The sequence below is a fragment of the Zootoca vivipara genome, chromosome 2 (genome assembly GCF_963506605.1).
Source record: "Zootoca vivipara chromosome 2, rZooViv1.1, whole genome shotgun sequence".
In the NCBI taxonomy this organism is placed as follows: Eukaryota; Metazoa; Chordata; class Lepidosauria; order Squamata; family Lacertidae; genus Zootoca; species Zootoca vivipara.
Window position 1 is genome coordinate 111,317,322 of NC_083277.1, and position 20,157 is coordinate 111,337,478.

The 20,157-nt window shown below is 44.6% G+C and overlaps 1 protein-coding gene across 1 annotated transcript; it reads left to right on the plus strand.

The window, feature by feature from the left end:
* The first annotated feature begins 1,835 nt into the window (after positions 1 to 1,835).
* Positions 1,836 to 10,981, plus strand: LOC118081451 (lens fiber major intrinsic protein). Its single transcript, XM_035107937.1, has 4 exons — positions 1,836 to 2,195; positions 5,782 to 5,946; positions 6,871 to 6,951; positions 10,796 to 10,981. Exons 1-4 carry the CDS (start codon positions 1,836 to 1,838, stop codon positions 10,979 to 10,981), a joined length of 792 nt encoding a protein of 263 aa, XP_034963828.1.
* Positions 10,982 to 20,157: the final 9,176 nt, after the last annotated feature.

Here is a 20,157-nt window from a genome sequence, read left to right on the forward strand (position 1 = left end):
TAGGATAAAGCCCACCTGGTATTGTCCATATAGTTTTGGACTGCAGCTCCATAGTCCATCTGGAGGGCACTAGGTTGGCTTAGATCAGGGTTTCCCAGCTGATGTTGGACTACAACTCCCATCATCTCTAGCCAGCAGGACAAGTGGTTATGGATGATGGGAATTGTAGTCCCAAAACTGCTGGAGACCCAAGTTTGGGAACCCCTGGCTTAGATTCAACAAAGTGCTCCTCCCTGCCACTCCTTTCCTGCTCGTGACCCCGCCCTGTCTTAGCTGTTTCACCAGTGAATATTCACTGGTGTGTTTTGGGCATTCCTCTCATATATTTTGTGCATGTGGTGGCGGGACCTTTTGCACTCCGCTGATGCAGCAGGGCTTCTGCTGAATCCTGTAGCTCCTCTATCGATGGGTTTTCATGATAGGATTGCTGCCTCAAATCTGTTAAAATAGGTATTGCACTCTATGTTGTTCTTTAAAGTGGCAACAGTTTCCTGGTGCCTAAACAATGCAGCCAGGTCTAGCGCGGTTTGGGGGAGAATCTCAAACGCACCGCTTGGAGGTGCACAAAATCTGAGGTGCATTTCAGACAAATTAAGCGTTATATCATATTGACTCAAACGGGAGGGTTATGATTACCTCCCCCACTGCAATCCCTGGGATTTCGAAATGCTTAAATTTGATTGGATTACGCGATGTAACAATGCCATTAGCCAGGATCAGCTAAAAAACCCAGTTTTAATGTGTAATGAACAGATCACAGAATAAATATTTCAGCCCCAGCGTCATACCTACCTTCTGAGGGCTATCTCTTTCTGTTCTTCTTCTGTGGCAGAAAGTTGCCGGATTCTTCTTGTGGCAATAAAAGAACTCGGTCTGGGTGTGGGGATCTGAAGGCAAGGGTCGTCCTATGGGGAAATTTGACACCATCAAATCAGGAGCGTACCCATGATGTACACAAAGAGACACAGATGTGATTTGACAGCAGTAGTTTTCGAAGGTACGCAGCAGAAATCTGCAAAAAAAAAAAAAGTTAAAATTGTGATGCATTTAGGAAGAGGGTGCTAGGCTTTCTCGTACCAGCCTGTCTTTCAGTTGTTAAGGCCTAAAATGACCTCACCCCGATGGCATACACTTCAGGGGTCGTATTGCTCGGGCAACTTTAACCTACTTTGTCCCCTATGATAGCATTTGTGCAAAAAGATAGCCGTCCTTCCCTCCCTGCTCCCTCCTGCACAAAGCTTGTTGCAGCACTAAAGACATCGTGTCTGTTCCACTCTTTTGCACAGGGAAGAGTTTTGAGCTTGCAAACAGAGGAGCTTTGGAGACGACTCCATTATGCCTGGGAAAACCTGCAACTTGTGGAAGCCCCTCCAGTTCAGAGAGGAGGACCGATCCCTTTTCTATACCAAAAAATACACCCAGCATCCTTGGGAATTATGACCCATCTACCCCCAGCAAGGAGTCTTGCGGTGGAGTTCCTTAGCTGAAAGGTGGAAAGAGGGAAACTGAAATGCACAAAAGGGGTTGATCTATGAGGAGGATCAAAGCCCTGAAAGCTGGAGCCGGATCGGGGTGTCTCCTTGTGTACTCCTGAGCCTTTTTTATAAGCACCACCACAGCTTCCCCAGCCAGGCAGGGAAGAGTTAAGAGACCCCAATCAGTTGAACGTAGTTCCCACCTCCTGGGCTGGGCTAGGGAGCCTTATAAAGCTCACAGCCGCAGTAGAAAGCAGTGGGCTTAGGTGGAGCTGAGCAGCAGCAGCAGCAGAAGAGAGAAGCTTGGAGACTGCCCTGCTGCCGCTGCGCACCGCACCTCCACCGCCGTCCTGCCTCACCATGTGGGAGGCGCGTTCCTCCTCCTTCTGGAGGGCTGTCTTTGCCGAGTTCTTCGGCACCATGATCTATGTCTTTTTCGGCCTGGGGGCCTCGCTACGTTGGGTGGTCGGCCCCCTGAACGTTCTGTTGGTGGCCCTGGCTTTCGGCTTGGTGGCGGCCACCATGGTGCAGTCTCTAGGCCACGTGAGCGGAGCACACATCAACCCAGCCGTCACCATTGCCTTCCTGCTGGGCTCGCAGCTCTCCCTGTTCCGCGCCGTCTTCTACCTGGTTGCCCAGCTGCTGGGAGGAGTGGCCGGCGCAGCCGTGCTTTACGGAGTCACGCCAGCAGCGTTGCGGGGTAACCTGGCACTCAACACGGTAACTGGATCATGAAGAGGGTGTTTGAGGAGGGTGGCATCCCTATAATCGAAACATCCACGAGGTCGTATTGTTGCATGCGAGAGTTCCACTGAAGGATTGCATAGTGGGGTGTTTTTTTTTTAATTCTGAGTTATTAGGGGCAATCCCAGGGGTGCTAGAAGGAGGAGAGGGATTCTTAGCATCTCATAAGGAGTCTTGAGTCCCAAGATCTAGGAAGAAAACAATCCACTAGCATAGGGCAAGGAGCCAGACGCTACATGCATTTGTGGGAGATTCAGGAGACTTTTGTCTCAGCTGTTATCTTTGATTGACAGCTTGTCAGCATGACTTTGGCTTCATAACTGGGTGGCACCCAAATGGCAGAAGATTATCTGAAAGCATAGCCGTGTGTGTGTGTGTGTGTGTGTGTGTGTACTGTGAGGGAAGTGAGCAGGATCACAAAGGAATGCAAGAGAGGAATATTTGAGGATGATTGTGTAACGAAGACAGCATAGTGGGACTTCATAAGTACAGTATAGGCTTGGGCTATACGTAGGTTTTCCATGCATCAAGCTAACAAACGCCTTTGTGGCTTCTGCCAGCTAGATGAGCACCACGCATGTGAACGTTGTTAACTGCCAGACAGAATGTAGAAGAGCGATTGCAGCCAATAAAGGTTTTATGTTTGCATTATATATTGATTTAAGAAAAAAAGGCAACTTAACCCTTAAGCATGAAAAGGCCTGTCATCTGTTGAAGTCCACACCTTACTAATCTGCTGGTTTTATAATGATTCTATCTTTATTTCAAGATCAAGCATAACTTAGCTTCTTGGGATTGTAGCTCACAAACAGCCCATATCCTTTTAGTTAGTCAGAAGTATGTCCCGCTAAGTTAAACGGGATTTGCACTGCGGTAGGTTTTCATAAAAAATTAAGCCTATGCCCGTAATGAACACCTCCCATTGTTTCATGGACTGTGGGTTGTTCCTCTCAAAACTCCCTCGACCACATGTTATCTGATAGCTCAGTTCATTCTCCTAACAGAACAGTTTAAAGAAAACCCAGAATTACTACAGGTAGTTGCTTTTTTTTCGGCATCCGTATATGTCAGAAGCCAATGCGGAGGAGTGTGCTATATTTTAGGTAATAACTGACTATATGACTTTTCCTTTACGGGGTTGACAGAAGAACTGTCAAAGAAGCTGGCAAATGACCATAGCTGAAATTTAAATTTTCCAAATCAATTTTGTATCAAGAGTTCTTCTCCTTACTTAAATTTAGATGCTTCCACCTCAGAGATGTTGGTTTGATGCCAGATGTTCAGATTTGTTGCTCTGCTTGTTGGTGTGATTTAGGCTTCCCTAGAAGTAGCACAAAGTGCCTAACTCTAGCTGCCATTTAAATTTCCCACAATGCCCCTGGTGGACCCGACAAAAAAAATAAAAACAAGGTCCAACCCAGGCTTGACAAATAATTCTTAGCCTTCTTAGCTAGGACAGGGTAGAGGGGCAGGGAATTGGGCTTGTAGGTTTAATTAAGTGCCCCCTTACCACCACCACCCCCTTGCAAATCATTCAAGGATGGAGGATGATGAGAAAACTGAAGTGAGATATTTAGGCTTATGTTGCCTAAATACCTGTACAGTATTGGTATTTATTGTATAACCTTCAATTTGGATTGAATCCTGTTACTATTTATTATGTTATTGACTTCCTCCTGCCTCTTTACGGTTTCGGTTCAAGTTTTCCTGTTTTATACCCTGTGTTTAATTATTTATCCTCATCTTGGAATGAATAAAAGACATTTCCCTAATTTCAGAGTTATTCAAAACACAGCCAAGTCTTAATATCGGAACCTTGTTTCATCAAATACTTGTCAAAACATTCCCATTCTTTTTTAACTTTGTTGATTTATTTCTTATTGACTCGGTCATTTTCGCAAGTTCCAAGTACGGTACTCGCATAATTTTAGTTGCCATTCCTTTCTTGATGGAATACCCACTCTCTCTATTCTTAGTCTATTCCACAGGGTGGAGATTTGTCTGAACTTCTTGGAATAAGATGGAATATATAACATAATATCACTCTTTGTCCAAGGGCATTCTTATCTGCTCCCTGCTTTTTCCACACAGTGGTCTCAATTTGCATAGGCAGTTTTATAGTGTGTGTGTGTGTGTGTGGGGTGTTGCTAGGAGTTTGTGGGTGCCAGACTCCCCTGTGGGGGCCAGACCTGTGTTATGAGTTTCAGGTTCCCTCATGTTATTAGTTTCTGGGTACCAGACACTGAATCTCTGGATTCAGCAATTGTTAGAATATTAAGCCGGGCTAGTTTCCCAATGAGGAAATTGCCTGTGGTGATGGGCCATTAGGAAAGCTCTGTGCCAGATGGCAAATAGGAAGGGGCCCTCCCTCAACTCAGAGTTTGTTAGAAGACAAAATTTAGAGGCTTTCGAGTTGGCTGGGATGTGACCTGGAGGGAAAAGATTGCAGTCTGGCAAAGGCAGCAAGCTGGAAAGCCGTGGCTAATTTCTGTCTTGAAGCCACAGCTGCAGCTATGAAAGAAGCAAGACCCTCTTGGGGTGCCAATGCTATGAACCCCCCCATCATAGGCTCAGGTTGTATATACTGGTATGTGTAAATAAACCATATATCATAAAGACACCACAGTCTCCTCTGTGCCCCATTTCCCAAAGGAAACATGAACCCTGGGCAAACATGCCTGGAACCCCTGGAATCTTGCATCGTTCGGAGATTGAGGTGGCATGCAACAATATTGTCCTACTTTTGTGAGGGTATGGAGGGTTGGTGGTCAAATTAGAAGGCCTTTTTTGGGGTACCCACCAGCTGAAAAGTATTCTGTATTTGCCTAGGGTGTTAAACCTAACCCAGAATTATTCATATAGCCCTTGAAGGGTAAAAGCATATCATCATTAATGCATTTTAAGTGAGTGAAATAGTGTCATAAACTATGTGGACTCTCACACTAATTGGAGTCTGAAGCCGAGAGACAGTGTCATAACTTGCCCCTTTGCTGGGCTTATATACCTGAGACTTGTTGGGTAGGATTCTGTCACCCCTCAGTTCTGGAGGGAACTGGAGGGAGACCAGCCACACTTATGAATGAGACTGGCATGTCTTTACATCAGTAGACCAGATCAAGTCAGTAATATTCCCTGGTCCCTACAAAGGCTTCCTGCTCACACTCACTCATAGGTCTGAGCATGCCAGGGACTCTGTTCAGGCTTCCTTGTAGGTTTTTTTAACCTACTTTTCTCCCTTACCTCCCTTCACTTCTGTTGCCTTGGTCAACCCCTAACACCACTGCCACCAAGTCTGGCAGGCGGACCTCTGCATTGCCACCTGGTAAATGCTTTGCCCAAATCTCTACATCCATCTTTTGACTAGCTCCATAAATATTCACTAGGCATGGAAAAGATGCCGTGAGAGTTGCCTTCAGTATTGTAAACGGCGAAGTTCTGGACGCAATGTCAATAATTATCCTATGAAGCTTATTGCATGATCAGAACAGTAGGGGAAGGAATAAGGTGTGGGCTTCTGTCGTTTCCTCATGGTTCTGTCCTTCTTTGTGTCTCCTGATTTCAGATACACCCCAGTGTAAATGTAAGCCAAGCTACAGTCGTGGAGATCTTCTTGACCTTACAGTTTGTCCTCTGCATCTTCGCCACCTATGACGAGAGACGTAATGGGCGCATGGGATCTGTAGCGTTGGCTGTGGGATTCTCCCTCACTCTTGGACACCTCTTTGGGGTAATGACTCTGTGCAAGATGCACAGATGTGGTACCAGATGTAGCCTATTTGCACAGCAAGACAGGGCCAGATTACCTTTATATTAGCCATGCTTACTTCTATCTTGGTTCTGTGAACAGCACCACACATAGCGCTGTGCTGCCCTCCCCATGCTTTAGCAGAAACCCACTTTTCCATCAGTTTGCAATGCAACAAATCATGTTGGCTCCCTTGCTGTCGAGATTCCGGGTGCCTTTTCGCATGTGATCAAAAGGATTTCCCAATATGGGAGTGGCCATATATGGGATACAAATACAGCAATACTGTGAATCACAGCTGCTGGAAAAAGGGAAATATTATGGTGTTTGTCGACCGTCCATATCACTGCATTTTAGCAGAGGATGTGACAGAAAGCTACACGATCATATATAAATCCCACCAAGCCTTTAGTTGGAATGGGGAATAAACTCAGTTTGATTCACATTTAAAGGCAAACACACATAATTTGCACTTTCTAAAATAATATGCCGTCCTTCAAAATGTGCAGTTCTCAGAATTTTCCAATGAAGTTCTCTGTCCTAGTAATGCATACAAATATGTATATCCTAGGGCAGAGTTTGCATTGAAATGTACACACTAGTGGAAAAAAAAACATACAAAATGGCATTATATTCAGGAAACTTGCTTTGCAAAAAACGTCTGTGTTGGGCAAAATTTGCACTAAAATGTGGACGAAGTTTATTGAGGACTCTAAAACCAACCAACCAGAAACTGATGTGCAATAACTGACTTAAAGACTAAGGAAACGAGAAACGGAAATTGACAGCTTGTTCCGGTGTCAGCCTTTAGAAAAGAAATTGGACCTGCTTGGGGTCCAGGGACATGGGGGTGCCCTATATACAGGGCGGAAACAGTTTCTCCATTCTAACCTTACTGTCTTGCAGATGTACTTCACAGGAGCTGGCATGAATCCTGCCCGATCCTTCGCCCCTGCTGTCATCACCCGCAATTTCACCAACCACTGGGTAAGGAGAGGGTTTGGGGGTAAGAAAGCAGGCTTATTCATAATCTGGTGTGTAGCAACATATCAAACTAAGGAGAAAGCTCTGAGCTGATCAGACCAGATTCCTCCAAGGCTCTATTTCACATATTCTAGGGGCGCCCCTCTTACCCAGCCAGATGGGTGGGGTATGTATAAATTAATAATAATAATAATAATAATAATAATAATAATAATAATAATAATAATAATAATACCTCTCCCTGAAAATCCATATTTCACAAAGGCAGTGCTGGGCAGGACATCTAGTAGATCTCTGCAGATGCAAAGCTCAGATTGGAGATGGGTTCAATTATTGTGTCTGGTTCAAAGGAGTATTTGGGTCAATGGTGACGTGGAAGCATCCTGCAACTCTGTGTCACCCCAGATAAAATGAAGATAACCCGAGCAGAAGATTCCCATGTCAATACCTTCAGGTCACCTCATAGGGGAGCAGATTATGGTGCCCCGTCAACAATTTTAAATACTGATTATGGTGCCCCATGAATAATTTTAAATACAGTTGCCAACACTTAAAAATAAAATAAAACAGAGCCATGAAGTGTCTGCCCTTGTTGTGGTTTAGTCGTTTAGTTGTGTCTGACTCTTTGTGACCCCTTGGACCAGAGGACGCCAGGCACTCCTGTCTTCCACTGCCTCCCGCAGTTTCGTCAGACTCATGTTGGTAGCTTCGAGAACACTGTCCAACCATCTTGTCCTCTGTCGCCCCCTTCTCCTAGTGCCCTCAATCTTTCCCAGCATCAGGGTCTTTTCCAGGGAGTCTTCTCTTCTCATGAGGTGGCCAAAGTATTGGAGCCTCAGCTTCAGGATCTGTCCTTCCAGTGAGCACTCAGGGCTGATTTCCTTCAGAATGGATAGGTTTGATCTTCTTGCAGTCCATGGGACTCTCAAGAGTCTCCTCCAGCACCATAATTCAAAAGCATCAATTCTTCGGCGATCAGCCTTCTTTATGGTCCAGCTCTCACTTCCATACATCACTACTGGGAAAACCATAGCTTTAACTATACGGACCTTTGTCGGCAAGGTGATGTCTCTGCTTTTTAAGATGCTGTCTAGGTTTGTCATTGCTTTTCTCCCAAGAAGCAGGCGTCTTTTAATTTCATGACTGCTGTCACCATCTGCAGTGATCATGGAACCCAAGAAAGTAAAATCTCCCACTGTCTCCATTTCTTCCCCTTAGTCTGTGCCAACTTTGTACCAGCTATTTTTCCTGGTTATATGCACTAATTAGGAGGACATAGCTGGTGCACCCCTAAACTAATTTTGGGTGGTATCCACGATGTTTGTTCCTTCAAGGTTTCTGGAGAACTTGAAACAATTCTTCTACGTCTCTTTGCACATGTATATTAGTCCCAAGAGCAATATCCCCAGGACCAGGAGGTGCAAATAGAAGAGAAAGGAATTTGCCAACAGTATTGGTGCAGACACTTCCTCAGGACAGAGACAGGCAATAATTCTTAAGAGAGCTGACATGATATATACATTGTTATGAGAAAAAAACCTGCTCCTTTTCTCTTATGGGGTACCCAAGAGCCCATATAGCGTCCTTTTGTAGGTTCTCTATCGGTAAGAGAAAATAACGGAGACCAACAAGAGAATATTGAGAAGAAAAGCAGCTAGTAAGCCTGATCTTTATTAAAGCTGTTGAAACAGGGTGCTCCCCCCACACACACACAGGAGGGGGGGACCCTGAGCCATGCATGCAAGACCTTTTTGTTGTTGTTGTTTAGTCGTTTAGTCGTGTCCGACTCTTCGTGACCCCATGGACCAGAGCACGCCAGGCACGACTGTCTTCCACTGCCTCCCGCAGTTTGGTCAAACTCATGTTCATAGCTTCGAGAACACTGTCCAACCATCTCATTCTCTGTCGTCCCCTTCTCCTAGTGCCCTCAATCTTTCCCAACATCAGGGTCTTTTCCAAGGATTCTTCTCTTCTCATGAGGTGGCCAAAGTATTGGAGCCTCAGCTTCAGGATCTGTCCTTCCAGTGAGCACTCAGGGATGATTTCCTTCAGAATGGATAGGTTTGATCTTCTTGCAGTCCCTGGGACTCTCAAGAGTCTCCTCCAGCACCATAATTCAAAAGCATCAATTCTTTGGTGATCAGCCTTCTTTATGGTCCAGCTCTCACTTCCATACATCACTACTGGGAAAACCATAGCTTTAACTATACGGACCTTTGTCGGCAAGGTGATGTCTCTGCTTAAATAGACCTTTTAAATTGCCCGCCCTGGAGTCCAAGACTACCCCAGAAACATCATACCGGTACATACATCACAGAAGGGGTGTGGCCCAAGACCATCCCCTTAATACATCAGAGAAGGGGTGGAAATCTGGGTGTGTTGTTTCTTCCTGTCTGCCAGGTTACCTGATTGGATTACCTGGGCATCCTGGCCACTCTTTTCTTATGATAACTACTCAATTCCTGAATCCAGATCGCAGGTCACAGGCTCACACCCTATTCATATCTTAAGGTAAAGGGACCCCTGACCATTAGGTCCAGTCATGAGTGACTCTGGGGTTGTGGCGCTCATCTGACGTTATTGGCCGAGGGAGCCAGCGTACAGCTTCCAGGTCATGTGGCTAGCATGATTAAGCCGCTTCTGGCGAACCAGAGCAGCACACGGAAACACCGTTTACCTTCCCACTGTAGTGGTACCTATTTATCTACTTGCACTTTGACATGGTTTCGAACTGCTAGGTTGGCAGGAGCTGGGACTGAGCAATGGGAGCTCACCCCGTCATGGGGATTCGAACTGCCGACCTTCTGATCGGCAAGCCCTAGGTTCTGTAGTTTAACCCACAGCGCCACCCACGTCCTGCATATCTTAAATATGCCTTTAAGACAGGATTTGTTAAGAAAAAGACAATGGGGAGATTTCCCGTTTCCTTTGACCTTGCAGAGAAATATTTGGGAGAGAGAAAATTGTTTCAGGGCTTTTCTGTGGGTTCCAGACATGTGGTTTACATATTTGTATGTTACAGGTAGGTAGCCGTGTTGGTCTGACGTAGTCGAAACAAAAAATAAAAAAAAAGTTCCTTCCAGTAGCACCTTAGAGACCAACTAAGTTTGTCATAGGTATGAGCTTTCGTGTGCATGCACACTTCTTCAGATACACTGAAACATAAGTCACCAGACCCTTATGTATACGGTAGTCAGAAGGTGGGGAGGGGTATTACTCAGAAGGGTGGTGGGAATGGGTGATTGGCTGATAGGAGTGGTAAACCTGTTGACGACTGTTAACGACTGCAATTGGTCTTTCAGGAAAAAGCAAGGGGTGAGATGGCATAAGAAAGCTTTATCATGTATAATGAGATAAGAATCCAATGTCCTTATTCAGACCAGGTCTCTCCATTTGTATGTGTTTGCTTGGTACATTTATGAACATCTATTTTATATATATAAGACCTTCAAATTTTTATAACAACATGCACTCTATTCATTTGTCTCACGGTCACCTCTGCTGTGGAAACAATATGAGTTGCTAATACTCTCTACTTTAGAGACTGCGAGGTCATTATTTTTGAATACACACCAATGTAAAAGTTCCCTTTGTGTAATAAACTAGCACAGCAGGTGAAACTGTGTTGTTTTGTCCATCCGTCCATCCACCAATCCTTCTGAAATTTGAAGTAGTGTTGCTTCCAAACCCCACCAACTTGCTCTGCCAGCTTCGTAACTGAAGCTCAACGAGAACCTGAAGCTCTTGGAGGGGACTTTTCTTTTTCTTTTTCAAGCATGCTCTTTATAAGCCTCTCCCCGTGTCTCATTGCTCCTCCTTTCTCTGTGCTTCCTCCTCCTCTTTCTAGGTGTATTGGGTTGGACCAATTGTTGGCGGTGTGATGGGCGGCTTCCTCTACGACTTCATCCTCTTCCCCCGGATGCGCGGGGTCAAAGAGCGCATGTCTGTCCTCAAAGGTGACCGGCCAGCTGAAACCAGCGCCCCGCCAGAGCCTCCTGGGGAACCTGTGGAGCTGAAGACGCAAGCACTATAAGCAGTGGCCTTAGGGTGACAAAACCACAGCACTCACACACACACCCCTCCTCTGGGGAGAGAGGGGGCAGAAACAAAACTGGCCCAGTATACAGACTGTTATTGCTCCTGGCCAGTAGGAAGCGGTGTCTTAGGAGACACAGATCCGAAGGGACAGTTTGCTATCCGGTCTCTCTCTTTCTCTCTCTCTTTTCAAACAAACGGGACAATGGAATGGGGAGAGCTGGTGGGTGGGGGAAGATGGTGTCATTGCCTGATTTTTAAACACTTTCTTTTGCGGTGAGAAATCTTGATAACGGCTTTATGGGAAAAAGGTGTAGGAGGAACAATTCCTACGGATCTCCCTGTTTGAATTCCTGCAAAACTCCAGAGTTGCTTGTGTGTGTGTGTGTGTGTGTGTGTGTGTGTGTGTGTGTGTGTGACTGGACATGTGGAGTCCTTGCCACTTAGTGCTGGGTGTATGAATGAGTGTGTGTGTGTGTGTGTGTGTGTGTGTGTGTGTGTGTGTGTGTACATATAAACATATAACACACATATATATAGGAAGGCATTGAACAGCATCTATTCTCTTCACATCTCTCCACTTAAGGCCCCCACTGCATCTCTGGCCACAGGATTTGTGTTCCGCTGCTAGCTTTGTTGGAGACACTTCATCTAGCGTAGGATTGAGAGGCCATTTCAAGCTCTTTCGTGCTTTGCCACAGCCTTCTTTCACTTCCCTCCCTCCCTGCTCTGATCCGATCCCCATCTCATCTCTGTGGGCTTATGCCAGCAAGGCATAAAGGCTTGGCTCAAGAAGGGATTAGGGGAGCGAAGCAGCAGGTGAAAGGGAGAGGGCTGAGGCCGAGAAGCAGTGCTTTTGACCACCAAGTGAGATCATGGCTGAGGTGACATTTGAACCGGAGGTGTCCCGGCTCATACTCTCAGCCCATTGGACAGCTTCCCCTCTCCGACATCTCCCTCCATTCCTGCTTCCATACATTTTAGAAGGAAGTGTGGACAAAAGGCCATCCTGCAGGTTGGTTGTATGCTGTCTGCCTCTGGGTCTGGGTATTTTACACTGATCTTCCTGGCTTTGTTGATCTTCAAGCAACAGGCGAAGGGAGGTTCTCCACTGTGTAAGCTTGGTTCAGTGTACTCTTAGCTATATAAGCAGTGCGCTATAAGCACTCAGGCATGTTCCTCAAAGACAAAGGACATGGCTGGAATTGCAAGACCCTGCCTTGAAGGCAATTCTAGAATGCATTTTCTGTTCTCCATGCACAGTCGCTTTTGACATAATTTCACGTCCCTTTCCTCATCTTCTTACAAGGAGAATTAATGGGAATTAATGAAGTGTCTGCAAGTTGTGGGGGGAACTCGTGGGAATTCTCTTTAGTGGTGCTATGCTTTGCGCAGGCAGAAGGTTCCACCTTCTCCGTAGCTGAGCACAACGTGAGACTTTCTCCAGTCCTGTAGCAGAGGCACATGACTTCTTGATCTTAGACAACTTTGGTCTCAGATGAATTGGTTGAAAGCCATATATATAATGAAATACAGAGAAGAACAAGCCTCGCTGAAGAGAATCAGCATGGCTTTTTAAAAAGGAAAGTCCTGTCTTGCCAAGCTTTTAGAATTCTTAAAAATATCAACAAATGTGTGGGTGGGGCAATCTGATACAGACATTAGTGTTGCCAAAAAAACAACAAAAAAACAACAACACCATTTGCTGAAGGCCCTCACCAACTGCTCCTGAGAAAATTTAGCAGTCATGGTATAAGACTGCCTTCGTCAACCTGGTACCCTTCTGATGTTGTTATTATTTATTGAAGTTATATACCACCCTATACCCAAAGGTCTCAGAACAAGATTAACATATACAACCACAATATATATAATCAAAATAAAACAGCCCTATAACACCCTCTCAAAAAGAGCATTATTTTAATAGGGCATAAGATGTTATTGGACTACAACTCCCATCAGCTTTAGCCAGCAGCATCTGGATGGTGCCAGGTTGGCAAAGGCTGGTATAAGAGGACTAGAGGGTTAGAAGGTAGGGATATATTGATTTCCCCCCCACAATGGAGGGAAGTAACCCATAGAATTCCTGAAGGACCGGTGCTATAGAACATAAACCATTCAGAGTCAGGATGAGCCATTTATAGATTGCATTAAATTACTAGTACAGTAGCAGTAATGATCCAGCACAATCCCTCCAAACTGGGTGAGTGGGCGCCATAGTGGCAAATGAGATTTAAGGTAAGTAAAGCAATGCACACTGGGACCAAAATATCCCAACTTGACATATACACTGATGGGATATGGACTGGCTTTTACTTTACAAATAAAGATCTCGGGGTTGTGATGGACAGTTCAATTAAAGTTTCATATAAGGACCCAGGTGGCGCTGTGGGTTAAACCACTGAGCCTAGGGCTTGCTGATCAGAAGGTCAGCGGTTCAAATCCCTGTGACCGGGTGAGCTCCCGTTGCTCGGTCCCAGCTCCTGCCAACCTAGCAGTTCGAAACCATGTCAAAATGCAAGTAGATAAATAGGAACCGCTACAGCGGGAAGGTAAACGGCGTTTCCGTGTGCTGCTCTGGTTCGCCAGCAGTGGCTTTGTCATGCTGGCCACATGACCTGGAAGCTATACGCAGGCTCCCTCGGCCAATAATGTGAGATGAGCGCGCAACCCCAGAGTCGGTCACGACTGGACCTAATGGTCAGGGGTCCCTTTACCCTTTACCTTTTAATGGCCTATATACACTTTCCTTTCCTTCGCCCTTTCCACAATTTAAAGCTCTGTGTCCATGTCACCTTTTTTGTTGTTGTTCCAGAGCCTGTGAAAACCCGCTATTTAAAGTTGAATTGATGTTTGCTCTGATTCAGTTTTAAACAGCAGGTTTTCGTAGGGAAAGCTCAGGACGAAAAAGGAGGGGCACTCGGACACGGAGCTTTTAGGGAAATGTGGACAAGCCCTAAATGTGCAGCAATAGTTGGAGGAAAAACAAATCGGGACATAAATTTAAAATAAAGCAGCTGGTCTCAGAATGCCATCATATAAAACCAGTAGTGCATTTAGAACGCTGTGTACCGTTTTGGCGTACCATCTTAAAAAGGGTAGAACAGAACAGCAAAAGGTTAAAAAAAAGGGGGGGGGGACAGCAAAAATTGTCCAAAGGTTGAAGCATCTTCCTTAGAATTAATCATTTGTAGCTTTTTAGTTCAGCAAAAAAAGACATGGGGATGGGGAATACATTATAGAGGCTTATAAACTCACGAATTGTGTGAAGAAAGGGGGCAAGGGAAAATTTTTTGCTCCTAATAGTATCTCAATTGATTGGAAGTAGATTCAAGGCGGACAAAATCCATTAACTTATTCACACAATATGGTCAATTGTGGAATTGGATTGTCACTGGTTTGGTGGTTTTAAAAGAAATTTTGTCAACAGGCACAGAGAGTAGGTCTCTCAATGGGTATTAACTATTATAATTAAATGGAACTTCCCTGCTCAAAGAGGTAGTACCATATACCTGAATGTCAGTTGTTGTTTTCTGGGTGTCTTTTTTTTCCTTTTTTTGAAAAGGGAGGGGGTCTTTGCTGCCTTCATTTCTAGCTTGTGGGCTTCCGAGACGCTTCTGGCAAATGCATGTTGGGAAAAGGATGCGAGACCAATAGGGCCCTTGGTCTGAAACAGCATGCGTCACGTTCTTATGGAGCTAGACGAACCGTTTGTCTTACCCAGCATAGCAATTCTTTTTTGGTCTTTATTTACCACCAGGGAGTAGATCATTTGCAAGTACAGACTGACCTGTCTAGGCATTTCCGAAAGGAACTGTGCTGTAAGAGTCCTGCACAGAGATGGGAAAGACCTGTTGGAGTGAGAGCGGGTGACTGATGGTTTCAAAAGAGAGGGAACTCGGATGAAGTGAGCAGTGGGATTGCAGATGTTTCCACCTGGAAGCAAATGCTTGTTTTCTGCAGTGTTGGCATGTCTCAGCGGTGGATCTTATTTTTCAGATATATTGGTGTGAATTGATTTTTGGAGTCTCTCTGCTGCAACGTATATAGTAAAAACTGGTGTGATTTCAAAGCCTCATCAATGGACTCAATCTGGAGCCACTACATTGAGGTCCATGGGATTATATCCACCATCAATCCATATTGGTTATAAAGCTACATGAACAGGATGAAACCACACGACTCTAGAATCTCTCCTCTGCAATAGATTTACTTCATTTGGGTCAACAAGTGGTTTGAATCTGGACTTACTTCACAGCAGCCAAAGGGGTTATGACTGGAGCCAATGAAACTGATAGCACTGAGATAGATGATAGATAGATAGATGATAGAGTAGATAGATAGAACAGGTGATATCAATGACCAATCCTCCGAAATCAACAGGCGAACAGTTGATGTGATGTCACTTCACTGAAGTTGATGGAATGACACTAAATCACCCCGTTAGCTTTCCTGGGTTTATACTGAAATCAAAAACTGGCCCATCCAGAAGATTTGCTGTGCGTGAGACACTGATGATTTATTTGTTCTTCCTCGCTTTTCCCCCATGATGGATGGTAGCATGAGTCGCCTTTTCCAATGAACAGATTAACCTTCTCTTTCGCAGGTATAAAGAACTCCTTTGGTTATTGTGTTGGAATTGTATTATTTAATTGAACGCTGTAATTTATTTTTGGTAATAGCTCTCCATCAGGGAAATCTAGCAGCTTGACGTAGTTAGAAGGACATTTTCCACAACAAGGGTGATATAGGCTCTGCGATACATGGTATGTTGCAGAAAATGAACTCTGGGTCTTATATATTCAGGCCTTCAGCTGCTCAAGTTCTGATCTTGAGAAATTAAATACCACTGACCTATTGGAATTTAAGATACAGGGGTTCAGGCTGAAATTCTAAATACACATACTAGGGAGCAAGCCCCGTTAAATCTAAATGAATTTACTTCCAAGTAGACATACATAGATTGCCTTCTAAGAGTCATACCAAGGCATTTTATCATAGGATAAGTTTATTGATGGCAACAAGTAATCTACAGATTTTAGTGAAAGTGCGTCTCCTTCATGTCCTGGTTCCCAGAGGAATCTGGTTGACCACTTCATACCAGATGGATCTTTGACCTGAGCCAGCGGAGCTCTTCATGATATCTGCCATTGGTATACAACAGTCAGGATTCCTAAAGTCTATTTCCAGCATTAGAAGTAGAGTCAATATTTTTAGCCAGAGGTGAAATTTACATTCCAATCTGGATTGTGCAAATGTTGCCAATTACAGGATCTGATTAGGAAGTTGCTTTAAATTTAAACATGTGTGCAAGTCAATCTGCTTTGCGCACCCAGGAAATGCCTGAAACTTTTGGTCAAACCCTGAGACCAAGCAACCAAACCTGGAAAATGTTTGTTGGGTAGAAACACCTCGCAATTGGTTAAGAAGCAGCTAACAAAATTTCAGGACTTCCATACTTCTGCATCCAAAGAGAAATTCTTCTTAGCATTTCCAGTAGTCTGGACTTGCAATGTTACTAACCCAGATCTTTGCTTACTGGCATTGCAAAATCCCGTCTACACTACACATTTAATAAATCCAAATTCTCAACATCTGGAGAGCAGGCTTGCCTCCTGCCAGACATAGGATGTCCGTTAGAAGAGCTGCAAAGTAGCTGATCGTCCCATTTAAAACAGCCATACCACACGGGTGAGATTGGCAATAGCAACATGCCATATTTGAGAAGAGGTAACCAAACCAGGGCAAAACACACACATGCTGTGCACAATGGAGAATTCCCTCCACAGTCTCCCCACATAGACACTACCGGTGAATTCACATAGGAAGCTGCCTTATACCAACTGAGACTCCTGGTGCTCCCAGGTCAATATTGTCTACACTACCCTGACTAACAGCAGCTCTGCAGGGATGCTGTGAATTGGACCTGGGGTCTTCCGCCTGCAAGATGCTCTACCAATGCCGCGGCTGTAAGCGCATGCCTTGCTTGATTTTTTGTGTGCAACCCACATCGTTTCCCCAAAGCTTGACTTTCCCATCTGAAAGATCTGAGAGAATTATAGCATGTATTTACCTCAAACCGGTTAAACTATCCACATCCTCACACTTCCACAGCAGTTGTAGATCTATTATTATTATTATTATTATTATTATTATTATTATTATTATTATTATTCCCCCTGTCCTCAAAATGGTTGCAGGTCTTTGAGGTGGTTTCTCAAGTCTTCAAATCAGAATTACCTGTAGTCTCAAAATTTCATTTCCTAGGACCCCCTTGGAAAAAGCCAGTTTTCTCCTTGTGGTGTACAAATACACCCCAAGACAAGTTTGATTGAAGCGCATGTACCCACTGTGTCCATGTAGCAAATGTCTCTTACTTCCTGCAACTGTTTTCCTTTAGTTCATTTCCCAGTTTTATCATGAAAATGTAATGAATAAAGGCCGGTATTCCCCGTTTCTTACCTGGTTATTTGATCACAGGTTGACTAAACTTTCAGCACTTGAGCACTGCCTTGGAAACAGCCACAACTAATTTTTTTTTAAATGCACATTTCGGCATCAGCAGCACGTTTGGTGATAACGCTGTGATATCAGCACATGCCAAGTATGCACATTTATTTTAAGAATTTCCACTGAGTTCAAATGGGTTTATTTACAAATAGGAGTGCATAGGGTTGTACTGCCCAGCTGGGCCTGGCACCAGGCTCTTTTCTAGAGTCCCACACTTTCTGATCCACGTAGATGCCCACATGGGCAACTTCCATCTTGCTAATCCCATTTCACATCCACCCCAATATAGACAACAGAGAGCACTTCAAGACGGGAACTGATTGTGAAATTAGTGCTACTGGTGTGCAAAAAGTTTTCCCACCACCCACCCAGCATTATCAGAAGAAAAATGCCAGCCTGTTCTTTTTCTGTATTTAATTCTGAATTTCCCATTCTGCAAGAAACCCACTTAAGTAAAAATAAATAAATAAATAACCTGCTGTGCATCCACATTTACTACACAGGTGTGAAGGCTTATTTGCACTTCTTTTTGGAGGCCAGTTTCCCAAAAGAATGATGAGGTTTCAGTGGGTGGCCTCTGTTGCCAGACCGCTACTTCTATTCACTCCTCACCTGAGCAAATCCTTGCCATTTTGTTTCTGGCAACCCAAATGACACAAACATACCTATATTTCTATCAATTGCCACCTGCAGAAGGCATATGGGAATTTCAGCAGCCTAGTTCAAAGGATTTCTTCTTCTTCTCAAGATCTCTGCACAAAGCATGTAGGGAATCAGCTGGGAATTTGCAGTACTGTACATGGTGTACATTGCAGCTTAAAATGTAGGCTATACAGTATATATATTTACACACAGAGAGAAACATATACACACAGAGATATCTTCTCCGAGACCTCTTTATCAGTATTTCAGTATATAATTCCTGCTGTGTTTATATTGTTGCAGGCTGGGGAGGAGAGGAAAGTGTGGCTGTGTTGTTAATGATCACAGGGCACTAGAGGTGTATGGATATTGCCACCATCCACTAAAGCAAATAGCATACCCTCCGACATTTCTCCGATGAAAATAGGGACATCCTATAGCAGGTAGATAGGGACATCCTATATAGCCTGGCGTGCTATGGTCCATGGGGTCACGAAGAGTCGGACACGACTAAACGACTAAACAACAACAACATAGCAGATAGATATAGCTAAATATCTGCTGCCTTATGCAAGACCCCGGTATTATTTCCTTCTATTTCCCCCCAAAGAAACACCAAATAGATATTGTACCATCACCATCAACACCACCTTGCAGGGGAGGGGGGAGGACAACATGACATCATTTTGTCTATTGTGAAACATGATAACTAAGGGCTGATAATATCTGTTTTTGTGCACTATATAGGTGCACACGCAGAGGTACAAAAATATGGGTGCACATACCTGGAACAGATGAGGGCAGTGGAGGGTGGGAAAAGAGGGAATGAGGGAAGGGAAGTAAAAAATACACCACAGAAACAGTCTGTCGGGCTCTGCCCACTGATGTGTGGATGACATAGCGCTGAATAGCAACAACTATCCAAACAGAATGTGGAAGCGAAAATGCCAGAGAGAGACCAAGAGAGATCTAAACAACCTTTTTGTAAAATAAAGGCCCTGTCTGGGGGCACCCCACATTAAGGGCTATGAAGTTCACAGGGAGACAGAAACCCATTGTGAGCCCCCCCTGAGGGCATCTTACAGAGGCTTCAGAAACTTCTTGATTTTTCTCCTTCCAGCCAAATAGTTCTATCAAACCCAGAAAAATCTTGATTACAGCCCTGGACGGACTACCATTATTCACTATTGTTGTTTTAAGCTTTTAACCACACATAAAAATCTATTTTAAAAAGCAGGTTACACTCAAATCTGCCTCTTCCTTCAAGGAGCTCCGAGTGTTTTCAAGATTGGCTGGTCATTTATGCATCTCCAAAAAAGTGGAAATGCGTAATTATAGGGTCATTGAGTCCAACCCCCTGCAATGCAGGACTCTCAGCTAAAGCATCCTTGACAGGTGGTAGGGATAGGCAACCTAAGGCCTGGGGACCAGATGCGATCCAACCTCCAAGGAAGGAGAGTCCACCACCTTCCAAGAGTCCGGATATTGCTATCAAGGCACACGAGGCTCAACCATCTGTCTTTGTGAATGAGGCCTGAAAGCTTTCCTCCAGGCGTTCCTGCCATGTGCTGTGATGGGGGTGTCCGGGGCGTATGAAGAGGGGGGGGCGATACAGGCACTCCGCCCTGGGCGGCACGATCCCGAGGATGCCATCGCGGCTGCCCACCCTGCCCGCTCTGGGTGCCACGCCCCCACGGGCAGCGCGCCATGCCCCCACCTGCTCTCCACCCCCAGTGCCAGAGCATGAAGCTCCGCCACTGGGGATGTCATTTTAGGGTGAGAATTTTTTGCAGTGATGAAGAAAGGCATGCTCTTTGCAATTTTGCAAAGTATATTCATTCACCGCATAAAAGGTATCTCCCTGATGTTTATTATTATTAAACATGCTCTTTGCAATTTTGCAAAGTATATGGCATGCTCTTTGCAATTTTGCAAAGTATATTCATTCACCGCATAAAAGGTATCTCCCTGATGTTTATGTTTATTATTAATATTATTATTAATATTATTATTATTATTATT

Bases quoted from the DNA above. Each gene is read 5' to 3' on its own strand.
- LOC118081451 (XM_035107937.1), top strand. From the start codon at position 1,836: ATGTGGGAGGCGCGTTCCTCCTCCTTCTGGAGGGCTGTCTTTGCCGAG. The intron at 5,947-6,870 runs GTAATGACTCTG...ACTGTCTTGCAG, and splicing joins CTCTTGGACACCTCTTTGGG to ATGTACTTCACAGGAGCTGG. The intron at 6,952-10,795 runs GTAAGGAGAGGG...TCCTCTTTCTAG, and splicing joins GCAATTTCACCAACCACTGG to GTGTATTGGGTTGGACCAAT.